The sequence below is a fragment of the Amphiura filiformis genome, chromosome 3 (genome assembly GCF_039555335.1).
Source record: "Amphiura filiformis chromosome 3, Afil_fr2py, whole genome shotgun sequence".
NCBI lineage: Eukaryota > Metazoa > Echinodermata > Ophiuroidea > Amphilepidida > Amphiuridae > Amphiura > Amphiura filiformis.
The window spans coordinates 27,368,053-27,381,225 of NC_092630.1; the positions used below are offsets into that span (position 1 = coordinate 27,368,053).

Sequence of the window (13,173 nt, forward strand, 5' to 3'; positions counted from 1 at the left end):
TCATCACCTATGGCTGCTACTTTACTCAGAAATTCAACTGAATGAAAGACAACGCACAGGTAATTCCACACGTTTGCTGCATCCCATAATCTCTGTGTGGGCACCTTGTCATGGTCGAGTCATGAATTTTTGAGTATAATTGATGATAGTAAACAACCATTTACAGTTGTAAATAAGAAACAAATATGCTCTGAAATCAGGCCTTATATCAAAAATGCCTGGACAATTAGCTCCTGGTTCCAAAGATGGTCCCTGGTCCTATAGTTTGTAGTGTCAAATATTAGGAGCCAAAACTTGGCAACCATGGGGAAAGCTTGGAAAGTATGCGTGCCTGCTTAATATATGCCTTGTCTGAAATCATTACAAAAAAACAAATTCAAGTCAGCATTTGATGCCAGTCAGCTAGGAACCTGGACCAAGTATTAGGAAAATAAAATGGATGGTTTCTTTTAATAATGAGCACATATATTTAGGGAAGTGAAAGATGAACAGTATTGAACACATTTCACTGATGTGCATCCCATTGTTGATAGCGCTCAGTGGCGTACCATGGCCGCTCCTACCCCGGGGGCTGAAGAAAATTCAATTTTGCCGCCTCTTCCTTAACAACCCGAAAAGATTGACCCAATTTTTTTTCGGTGGTTTGAAAAAGTAGAGAGCAAAAAGAAAGGGTTATAGGCGCTAGCACCCTAAAAGCAACACATTTTGATGTATAGTACCATTGTTCACAATTCTTTTACTACTTTTTCACATTTTTGCCGCCCTTTTTTCTTTGCTAATTCTTTTTGCCGCCCCTTCTTCTTCCGCCGCCCCTTCGTTTTGGCCGCCCCCTGCTTTTACGCCCCCCAAAATACGTGCATGGCCCTTACTTGGGTCTCCTCATGTGCCAATCTCATTGTTGAAGTACACACAAAGCTTCACCGACTGACACCAGCTATCTCCTTTTGTCTTACCTTTCTAACTAAAGTTCTCTTTTTCTCCTCCTTTTCAGTATTTATTTCGGACTCTGTCCTTTGATCTGTTGAAAAATCAAAAGAATAAATTATTCAATCATTCTTATCAAATATATATGGTTAATCACTTACAGGCTAATAAATGCGTATCATTTGTTGGAAGCGAAATTGTACAAAAATAATGTACGAGTACTGAGATGTTGATGTATTAGATGCATCAACATCTCAGTACGAGTGCATTATTTTATCAATACAATTTCTCGAGTAATAAGTAATATGTATTTAAACATGTTCAAGGACCACAAGTACATCGGTTTTTCCTGCCCAAAGACGATGATAGCAGATGCAGTCTTTTTACTTGTCAAGTAGAGATTTCTGAATATCCTACTCTCGTGTAGAACAATGTATCTGGTAGTAATTGCTAAAGTAGACATACTTGGGAGATATACTTGGGACAGAACTCCTTTCAAGTTGCAGTAAAAATATGGAAAAACAGGTGATTGGAATGAAGCACATTTGAACAGGTACATTTCAGTTAATTGACCTTTTCGGTAAATCCCATAAGCCTTTGCGGTACACCTGAGATGTCGCCATTTGACGTCACGCCGATCTTTGCACATCGTTTAACAAACATTGTTACTGTGCATTGCAAGTTGGCTTGACGTCAAATGCTTATGGGATTTACCGAAAAGGTCAATTTGTCTGAAATGTGTAGTAGTAAGTAAGTGTTTCCAGAAACTCTTCTTTTGCTCAGTCAGGTCAATCAAGGCAATAATGTGTCATCAATCTAGGGTTCAGAACCAGAAAGCCGTAACTCACAATGACCAGCTCTCACAAAATGAACATAAAGTTGGCTCCTTGCTTTGGTCTCTTCAAAAACCAATATTTCCTTCAAAATGTCTTTTGTTTTCTTTTGAATTTTGTCATGATTTATGGACCGTATCTTCTATAGTGCCCTGGTGACTTTATGCTCATTTTGTGGGAGCAGGTGATTGTGAGTTGGGGCTTTTTGGCTCTCAACCCTCATTATGTAACCCTCATAATGATTCTAATCATCTTCAAACCAAACCCTGTGTGCTCATTCAAAACTTCCTCCCTCTTTTTTCCTTGCACTAGGGGGCGGGGGCCCAAATAGGCAATTTTTGCCAGGGGACAATTGTCCCCCCTGGCAGCTACGCCACTGCACCCTTTCTAAAATGTCCACTGCACACTTATCACATGAAAAGGAAGCTCTTTTATTTCGCTACACTTGCAGCATATCTTATCTTCATATCACAATGTCTGGATTCCAACCTGAGACGTCAATGCCGTATCTCATCACTGAAAATCATTCAATATACATACATTGGACTATTCCATTTAAAAGCCACACTACCCCTGCTGAAGATATATGGAAATATGTTCCATAGGGGGAGTATGAATTTCAATTGGAATTAGCACATTAGGCAACTCCATTTGAATTTCATACACCCTCTGAGAAAGATTCAACCTGAATCTTCTGCAGAGGGAGGGTGAGTTTCAAATGAAACTGCTATTAATTCCATTTGAAATTCATACTCCCTCCGTGGAAGATATTTCCAAAATCTTCCACAGGGGTAGTGTGGATTTTAAATGGAATAGCCCATTCCGTCATATCATACCTCTGTAGATATTTTTCTGTTCCAATTCTTCTTGTGTCGGTCTTTGACTCAACCTCCTGCAGTAGAAAAAAACAGAGACATATACAAATTAAGTGAGGCCTTTTACCCTGTTTTCATGTTTTAATAAATGCAATATTCAACTTCAAATATGTGTCCGTCCATATCAAAACGACGCACTTGTCGGCTGCTACATGTGTCTCATTTCACATAATAGCTAGGAATAAATACCAGATTCATCTCAAGTGAAGGTCACTTCAAATCATCCGCAAGTCACATGGATTAGGCATACAGAGAAAATTCCATAACCATGTGACCTCGGGATGATTTGAAGTGACCTCCACTTGAGATGAGTCTGGTATTTATTCCTAGTTATCATTTGAAATGAGACACATACAGCAGCCGACAAGTGCATCGTTTTGATATGGATGGACACATATGTGACATGATCAAGGGAAACGAGTCGGATGACGCTAATATTGATTTTAAGATATTGGCAAAGAAACCGTTAAAATTCTTTTGTTTTATATTGTTTTCAGCTATGGATAAATTGATGTAACTTCGCAAAGAAAAGTTGTATCAACATGGGGTTCTCAGTTTTTGTAAGCTCTAAATGTCCTCTTTAGAAACATATGTAAAACTCATTTTTGACCAGGGTAGACATGTGACTCATTCCCTTGATCATGTCACATATATAAAACGTTGTTTTCCATCAATGATCTGGCCTTCATTCTTGAGATTGCCTGGCTCTGGTCTAGCAAATGTGATACGTTACTTCAGAACCAGTCTTAAATTATTTTTAAGCCAAAGCCAAAACTAAACATATCATACAATCTTGTCACAACATATTTCATGAATGTGAGAGATGTGTTCGTTTTGATTGATTGTTTTTTATTTGTTTTGCTTTTAATCAGCCCTGAGGTTGATAGGCCTAACTTGGAATGTAAAGTGATGGCTTTATCAACTGTAATTTTGTTTGGGCAAGTGTAGGGTATGATGGAGAAAAATTAAGGATTATACTTAAAATTTTGTATATATTATGTTTAAGTTAGTGACAAATGTAAAACACAATTCTACCAGTGCAAAAGAATCACCATCACTGCGACCATATTCATGCCAAACAATGACGAATTTGGGACAATAACTTTCAAAATACAATATTTTAGAACAATACTTGTGCACTTGGCTTATTCCATTGTCAAATGCAACAACAACAGCTGAATGGCAGACAAGTACAGGGTTGCCAAAAGATTTCAGCCCGAATCGCGGGTCAAATAATCGAAAAGTCGCCCAATTTTTCTCTTTACCATTGGTTTCTATGGGGCCAGGAAACTATCGGAAGTCGCGGGAGCCAATGTTGAAAAGTCGCCCAAATTTTTCTTAACCATTGGTTTCTATGGGACAGGAAATTGTCAAAAGTCATGAGGAAAATCTACAAAAGTAAGCCCACTTGGGCTACCAAATCGCTGGGTTTGGCAACTCTGCAGACAAGTATGATACAATGTGGAACACACAGGAAACAATGACTCAAAGGAGTGAATAGTTGCCTAGCAACCGATGCCAAACACGCCTAGTCAGAATGCTGATGCAGGCAATCCTCTGCGAGCAACGTTACACCATTCATTCAGGCCTGAGGAACTTGGCCTGACACATCATTTATCTCTACATAAACCCCACTCTCCTCAGTATTGGTTATTTGTAATAAGGGTCTTTTCTAGTATTCAATCAGTTTTGTGATGGTACTCATGATTTGGCGCTAGCTAACGTATTATACTGGAACTCGCAACCCGATTCTTAACCATTTGTGACCAAGATATACGCACACAATAATATGAACCACAGACGTTCATTACAATCATCTCAAACGTGAGCAAAATTCATGCTTTATACGTACAGTATGAACAGATTTAATTTGATCAAAAAGTACTTCACACTCCCGCCAAATATACCAATTAATCTGAGCATGATGTACTTCTTCTGTCGGGTAAATAAGGCGGTACTTTGCACTAACTTAACTTGTTAGTTTACCAGTAGGTGAACATGACTATGGGTCAAATGTAGGTGGGCTACCACCAAGGTTTACATACTGTATATAACACATATCTTGGTGTAGATTATTCATCCAGTAGTTCAAAACATTATTTTGTAAATTAAATCTAATACTGGAACTAAGATTTGCAACTCACTTTGCTACGTTGCGTCCGAAAACATCGGACTTCGTCAGGCATCTGATTGAAGATGTTGTGATGAGATGTTGTGACGTCACAACATCTGACGTCATCACAACATCTTCAATCAGATGCCTGACGAAGTCCGATGTTTTCGGACGCAACGTAGCAAAGTGAGTTGCAAATCTTAGTTCCAGTATTAGATTTAATTTACAAAATAATGTATATAACTTCAGAACATGAATATCATATGAAGTAACAGGGTAGGTGGTACTCTAGAAGTAACTCAACTACAGGGTCACTTCGCAGATTAAGAATCTAGCTGTGTATTTCCAGTTTTTGTGATATGTCCATTTATATATTTATAACTGCCTATCTACACTTGTATGCTCATGGCACGTATGATAAACATGACCTACGGTACCCGTGGAGTAGCTGAATGAGATAACCTGAGATAACCTCAGTATAGGAATGTAGCTGTGTATTTCAAGTGTTGTGGTCTGTCTGTTAGTATATTTATAACTACCAATGACACCTCCAGATATGTAGGCTGGTAGGCATAAGGTGAATCTGACAGGTAGCAGAGTACACTAATCATTGTGGCTTTATGATTCACAAGTAGCATTCCAGTGACTGTATTAATAGTTTACCATTCGAATGCTCAAGTAGCATTCCAGTGACTGTATTAATAGTTTACCATTCGAATGCTCAAGTAGCATTCCAGTGACTGTATTAATAGTTTACCATTCGAATGCTCAAGTAGCATTCCAGTGACTGTATTAATAGTTTACCATTCGAATGCTCTGGCGTTAATGCTGTGGCTAGGTACAATCAGACTGGATCGAGTCAATATGGGTGTGAATTTGAAGCGAATCTAATCAGAATTATCAGACCAAAGGCTGCATGACATTATAATCATCATAATTTTCATAGCATATCATACCATGTTTGTACACTTATCAAGCACTCCAAGTGTCTTAGCTAGCCACCCATCTGCCCGTCATTTTAGACAGGGAGTTTGCTCCTGGGATGGGCAAAAATAATGCGTCTGACAGATGCTACATTATAATTGTAGGTGTTGAGAAAGGCTTTTGACCTTTCTCAATGACCAGATTTGCAAAACAAGGCCATAGCAGCACATACCAAACTCTTCGAACAACCAATGGGCTGTAGAAGTCTGGTAAATGATTTAAAGGTCAAATAAGAACAGCAACTTTATTCAAGTGACGGCCAACCCTCAATTTATAGCCAAGACCCTTAGCAATAAGATTTCATGGTACATACACATAAATATAACGGAACAATAGTTCAAGAATACAGTGTGAAGTCAATCAAAGGAACATTTCAATTTACAAGCAAATCAGTCTTGCCTTGCTATGTGAAAAGTGTAAAGCATCTCGAATAAGCCAGGAAACATGTTTCCCTATTAAATCTTGGGCGTGTACAACATCACAGATGATGTTGATTTCCATAGCAGCATCTTATCTTATGATCTGTGTAAGGCAGGTTAACTTACTATGGCTACATCTGTAGAATGCCTCCATATAGATACATCATACATGTATCCTAAAATCACCTTGGAAGGAACAGTCCCAGGGAAACAACCTAAATGAAGACCCCCCCATATGATGGACAGACAACAGCAAAGCAAACTACAGTGCAATGGGAATTCTATCCATAGCTGAAGTTGGTCGGATAACAGACAATAGAGCTGAGTGGAGAGCATAGTGGCTTAGCTATCTTCAGGACCTATCCGTGTCATGGAAGGAACGTTGCAAAGTTAAGTGAAAGTGAACAGAGATGTTACAGAATCCTTGTGAGAATTATTCTCTAATTCTCAGCAAATATGAAACCAGTCAGAAAATATAAGGAGATAATTATTGAATATGTACAAAGTTCATACTACCACAATGTATTTTAGTCCCTAACAAACTCTATATGTGACAAGATCAAGGGAAATGAGTCGGATGTCGCTAATATTGATTTTGAGATATTGGCAAAGAAAGTGTTAAAATTCTATAGTTTTATATTGTTTTCAGCGATTGATATATAAATGTAACTTCGCAAAGAAAAGTCCTATCAACATGGGGTTTTCAGTTTTCGAAAGCTCTAAATGTCCTCTTTAGAAACATGTAAAACTCATTTCCGACCAGGGTCGACATGTGACTCATTCCCCTTGATAATGTCACATATATCCAGGATAAGGATAGAAAAAGTTTTGCAATTTTTTTCAGTGTGCTACAGGCATTGTATGATATTCCTCAATCAAGTCTACTAATTTGACTCCTTGTTTCTCTGTATTTTCACACCTCGCCGCCAACACTGATAGTGAGCGAAAGTAGGCCAGTACTATAGGTCTAAATCTTGTCTTCACTGTTAAGTTTAAGTAGAGCATGGCTAAAACTATATTTCCCAACTATGTTCCCAACCTAAACATCACATTTTGTGTCAGGATTCATTCCCAATGTAATCCAATTTCCTATACACTTATTGATCTTTCAATTTAGTTTCCTAACAAGAGAACTTAAAACTTAAAATGGAGGAAATTTTAGTCAATTACCATTGTTTTGAAACATGTCTGAGCTCCTGAAATATTACCCTAAAATCACACATTCGAGTATTGAAATAGGAAATTAAACCACAAACTGAATTAAGGAATCTAAGATTAGGACTACTTTTAGACAGAACTTGTCTATTCTTGTTGAAATCCACACTTCTTCTATGGAAAACGTGATCTTAATTTCCAATAAGGGGGGTGTAGACTTCAAATGGAGTAGCCCATTTGGGTAGCCTCATTTGAAATTCACACTCCCTGTGTAAGAGATTAAGGTCATCATCTTCCATAGGGGGTGTACAGGTTTCAATTGGAATAACTCAAATTGTGTTTTATCATGCACAAGGACCAATATGCGCTGTAACTGCTTTAAACCAACACAGCTTAAAGTCAGATTCTTACTCCACATCGCAGCGCGAGATGAAATTAAAATGTACCTTCTAATTTCATTGGGCGATGTTGCGATGTTTTAAAAAGCATGTGGGCTCTACATCTCCTTTTAAGGTCATTCTGCCGACCTTGACATACTAGCAGCCAATCACAAGCGTGCATGGTTGCGATATCGCAGCGCCATGCTATAAAGTTGAACAAAATCCAACTCCATCGCGGACCAAAATTTCCACCGCGCGATGAGAATTTTTACCGCCGAGCTCGTAAAAATCTGGCTCAGATTTCAGTTTTTATAGCATCGCATCGCGCTGTGATGTGGAGTAAGAAGCGGCCTTAAGACTGTTTCTTGACAATTATGATGCATGGCAAGTCTTTGTGAAACTTACATCAGGCTATTCCATGTAAAATCCACACTACCCCTGTGGAAGATTTAGCTAAAGTCTTCCACAGAGGGAGTATGAGTTTCAAATAGAATCAACATTTAGGTAACTTCCATTTGAAATACTCACTCCAGTTGTGGAAGATATTGGTAAAGCCATAATACAGGGGGAGTATGGATTTCAAAATAGTTAACTGTGACCAATTACATTGGAAAAACATACCCCCACTGTGGAAGATATTTCCAAAATCTTCCACAGGGGTAGTGTGGATTTCAAATGGAATAGCCCACACAAAGCAATCACAAAATAAATGATCTGCTGATGCCTTGAACCACGGCCTGCATTTTACAAGGAAACCCCATCAAATTTTGATAAAATGATGGATACAGGACAGGAATGGTTAGGTTAATTGCTTCCAACATAACATAAATCTGCTGAAAAAAAAAAAAAGATTACTGTTAAGCCTGTACGGTTGCCTCAGGACATGTTCACTTCTCATCGCATTCAATCCATCCATGTTAACCCCATGAATACTACCTTCTGATTGGCTATAATAAGGTTATAATGATTTATTGAGCCAATCAGCAGAATGGTAAGAATCAGTTGTACAGCTGAAGAGAATTGAGCTTGAATATTTAGAAGCTGTATTTTAATTGGTCACTTGGATGATTATGCCACAAATTAAACCAATTAAAAATGCTGTAACAAATTCTGTAATTCTCAAAGAGTTAACTTCATTTTCACAAACCCAATGTTATTCATCCATTTATATTCATACACTCTCGCCTCAACTCGCACAGCAGTCTCAAACCAAGATGCACTAAATCAAAAAACGCTTATCTTTTTAACATTTTCTTCTTCTAACATTGTTATATTTTGGCACAGTTGTCATGACAACACCTTGGTGGTTCATTGGTCATAGATAAAGATTACTGATAGAGCTAAATCTCTTGGGACGCATCGCAGACATATCTTACTAAGACCTGGCATTATACATATTCCATGTGTATGATGAGAAAAAGTGCAGCTAGGCAAGGCAACAACCATGAGAGTCTTGGTCTCTGTCTTTTCAAGTCAATAGACAGTACCTGATCTGTTAGCTACACATATATACTGCTTTATACCTTGAGAATACTCTGATTTAATCTAATTGCTTCCCAAATAAAAACAACAGTATCTGCTATGCAATTTCCTTGTATATACAACATTTCGGCTTTGGGAGAAGAGAGCAACCACGTTCGTGTAATTGCCTACAAAAGTGGACGCCGTTTAGGACTATGCAAACGTGGTCGTCTGAATCCGTACTCAATCGACATACTGAGCACGTTTTCCACCATTTTGTTTGTGTAGTTTTGTGTGTGTGATCGTTTGCAGGTCTACTTGAACCAAGGATGGTCCCCCATTCAGAGTGGTCCATGGTTTAAATGTGAAGTGCGAGTGTGTATCCTTGTTTGTTGGCAAACACCTATGCACCCCCACCTGCCTCCCAAGATAACCCCATGAGAACTACCTGCCGATTGGCCAAAACGAATATTGTGTCCAATTTTGAACCAATCAAGATCATTTGCAAAAGCAAGTTTGACCATAAATAGTCATAATTGGCAATTGAAATGAGCATTTCTAGTTATCAACCAATCAGAAATGCTGTAAGATGACCAGTATCTGCTGTTATTACTTAGGGAAAAGCCTGATTCTAACATGTAGGCCTATGCGTCACTATTTATTTATTTATTTAAACTTTCTTTACCCAGGGTAGCTCCTTCAATGTCAAGCACTGATTTCCAAGGAGGCCCTGCAGTAATTTAGTTGTGGATACAATGTACAACATTTTTACTTTGGAAACAATCTGATAAATAACATCTGCCTCTCATGCAAAAAGACAGTATATGCCATGTAATTTACCCATAGATACAACATTTTTACTTTTGATACAATCTGATGAAAAACACCTGCTTCTCATGCAAAAGGACAGTATCTGCGATGTTATTTACTTGTACATATAGCATTTTTACCTGGGGAGTACAGATCTAGTATACACTGCCAGCTAGGTACATCATATGGCCAAGGGACTACATGGTAATGTCTGATGTGTATTTAACATTTTCCCATACACGTCACATACTGTCACTACTTGTTACAGACTGTATAACATGTGCTGATGAGACACGCTTGGCACATTAACTACCGTACGATGATAAAACCCCTATTCACACATACTAGGGAATGATTGTGCAAAAATTGTAATCGGTCAAAATCCAGAATTGGTACGCAGGCATATACGCAAAACTGCTCTCTAAAGGTTTCAACTCATCCCATAAGGGGATGTGAGCAAAGATGCAAAAGCTTCTTACCGACGTTTTAAAATATAGGCCTATAGCTTAAATAATTTATTGGACTTATTTCACAACTCTATAAGTAAAACACAGAGGGCAGATTTGATTCTGGGACCTCTGGTATACTAGTTCAACATTCTATCAATCAATTGAGCTTAATGGGAAAGATTACTTAATTATAATTTGTCAAAACTTATTTCACAGCATTATGAGCAAAACACAGAGGGCAAAGAAAATGACCTAATTATTTTGATTCCGGGACCTTTGGTATACAAGTTGAACACTATCAATTGAGCTAATGAGTTTAATGGGAAAGATCACCTAATTATCAATATATAAATAGTCTTCAGTTGAACAAAATGTTTTACAAAATTGTGTAAAAAATATTTCCTAATAAAGCTATTTCAATACAGAAGATAGTAGCAAGCAACATCATTCATGTCTGCAAGAGCTTTTTAACAGTGTAAATTACATCAACGTCGTAAAAGTACCTTTTCAGTAACGATCTAGTAAATGTTACACCTTCCTAACATATGCTGTCCTCTTATATCGTTAACCTGGAGTACTCTTTGCAGAAAAAAATGTAATGACATCATGTATGTGGCATGTCAATTATATCAGATAGGAAATCAGTAACTATGTATACCACAAAGGCTCTATTATCTTGCCTGATATTGGCCATGCGCCTATGCTGATCATGTGAGCTGAAATCATTGATGCTATCTACCTGACTATATGCCCATCTGTATCATTTCAAATGGTGACAAATCTGAAAATCATTTGACTTTGTTATGTATTATTTTTTTAAAGGATAGTTTCCATCTTGACTGAGCGAACATTGATTTCCAAGTTTGGTAGCTTTGTGTATGAATTCTCTTTAATTTAAGATGCAGAAATGTGAAGGATGCGATGTAATGTAAATTAACCCCATGTCAGTCACTACCGGCCAAATTATCAGCCTCTACTAATTATTTTGATTGGGTACAAAGATGGCTATATCGTGTATTGAGCCAATCAGAGATATGGTAAGAATAGTCGGTAGGGCTAAAAGAAATTTAAAACTGGCCAGAGATCATAAAGCTTAATTTTGATTGGTTACTAAGATGATTATATCAAGTGATTAACCAATCAGTGACACTGTTAGAAATGCAGTACAGTAGTGCCCATGGGGTGAAAGGACAATGAGACATTTCTATACAAAATATGCGGCAAAACTTTAGAATAACAGTAGAATTAGGGTTAGGTTTTAGGGTTAGGATAACAGTTAGGGGTTAAGATTAGGGTCATGATGTTTAATGAAGGCCAGTGTCATAAAACATTACAAATAATTTGTTTATAACTTAAGTGCTACTTGTGCTCGTGACTGGCTTGTGTTTGACCATATTGAACAAATGTAACCGTACAGCACGAATGAGCCGTAAATTCCCTAAATTGTATTCTGAGTTACAGAGTAAAATGTGTATGAAGGTCGTATTCATCGGTCCCTCTAGCTGGCGCGACATCTATCTCATTTTAATAGTCAAACACCAATCAATAATCCTGTTGTTGATGAGGATAATAAGCTTCTACCTTAGATGTCTCTGGTCTTTGTTTGCTTTGGCTAAATCCTGTTCATCAAGTGGTGGGTTACCAAGCATTGTATTTTGTATAGGTATGTATAGCCAACAATTAACAATGAGAGAACTTTCTTGAACCTTGTTGACTTGGGGATGATTTGAAATGACTGCCAATTATGACTGTTTGATATTTATTGCCAGCAATGTGGAAAAAGAGGCACATGTAGGAACGAAAAAAGCTACCATTTTGTTGAAGGAGCAAAGTTCAACAAACCATAACCCCACTTCTGGATATCGTTTGAAGTCAAATAATATACCATTTTAAAGCTTATGATGTATATTTTCTAAACACGAAATAAAACAAAATTGACCGGGGGAGGAATTTAAGGCTCGTATCTGGTGTAGTAATTCACTAATTGTCTTTAGAACTGGCTAAAGACATTCTAAAATGAAAATGAAAGAATACATGTTTGCTTGAATCATTCTTCACAGAAATGGGTAAACAGTGTGAATTGCTGGCTGGTGCAGTCACAAATGCTGCACTTATACTTCAACAAGACTTCAACATGAACTTGTTCTCTTTTGCATTACTTCTAATTACATATAAACTAGTTCACTGAATTGGTAATATATTTTTCACTCAGTGTCACCGATTCTTATCCTGTATGTAATGTGAGGAAATAGCTATGTGATGATACCAGAAATTCATAGTGCTAAGCTTCACACATTTATGTTGCCAAGAAAGTTTCAATCTGCAATATGCGTGTATGTTGAAGACAGTCATAGCAAGGTCGCCTTAAAGCTACAACAAATTTGAGATCACTCCAAATTCTACAAATAATAGCTGTGGAAAAAGCAGTATTGTTCAGAAATTTTGCAGACAGCAACTCCCCTGCTCAGTGCCAGAAGTGGGTAAGTGCAATTGCTGCCCTGTGAACATCTGGCAATTTTCACACAGTATATTGTATTGATCTACACATGGCAGCTACACATGGCAGCTATTGCACCTACCCACTTCTGGCACTGAGCAGTCGCAACTGTATGTCGTCTACCATTCAACACTGGGCTATTCGAGTTGATATCCATACACCCCCTATGGAAGACATGACTTTAATCTCCCACAACAGGGGTATAGATTTCAAATTCAGTCGCACATTCAGGTAATACCGTAGATATAGAATTCCGTCTAGAAGCATATATGC

At 37.8% G+C, this 13,173-nt stretch overlaps 1 protein-coding gene across 1 annotated transcript in view; it reads right to left on the bottom strand.

Annotated features, from left to right (window-relative positions):
* LOC140147171 (uncharacterized) overlaps window positions 1-13,173 on the bottom strand; it is a 151,126-nt gene that overhangs the window by 12,537 nt on the left and 125,416 nt on the right. The window contains exons 9-10 of the mRNA XM_072168951.1: window positions 2,594-2,649; window positions 954-1,018 (exon numbers count right to left, since the gene is read on the bottom strand). Coding sequence (XP_072025052.1) covers window positions 954-1,018; window positions 2,594-2,649 — 121 coding nt within the window. The remainder of the gene's footprint in view (window positions 1-953; window positions 1,019-2,593; window positions 2,650-13,173) is intronic.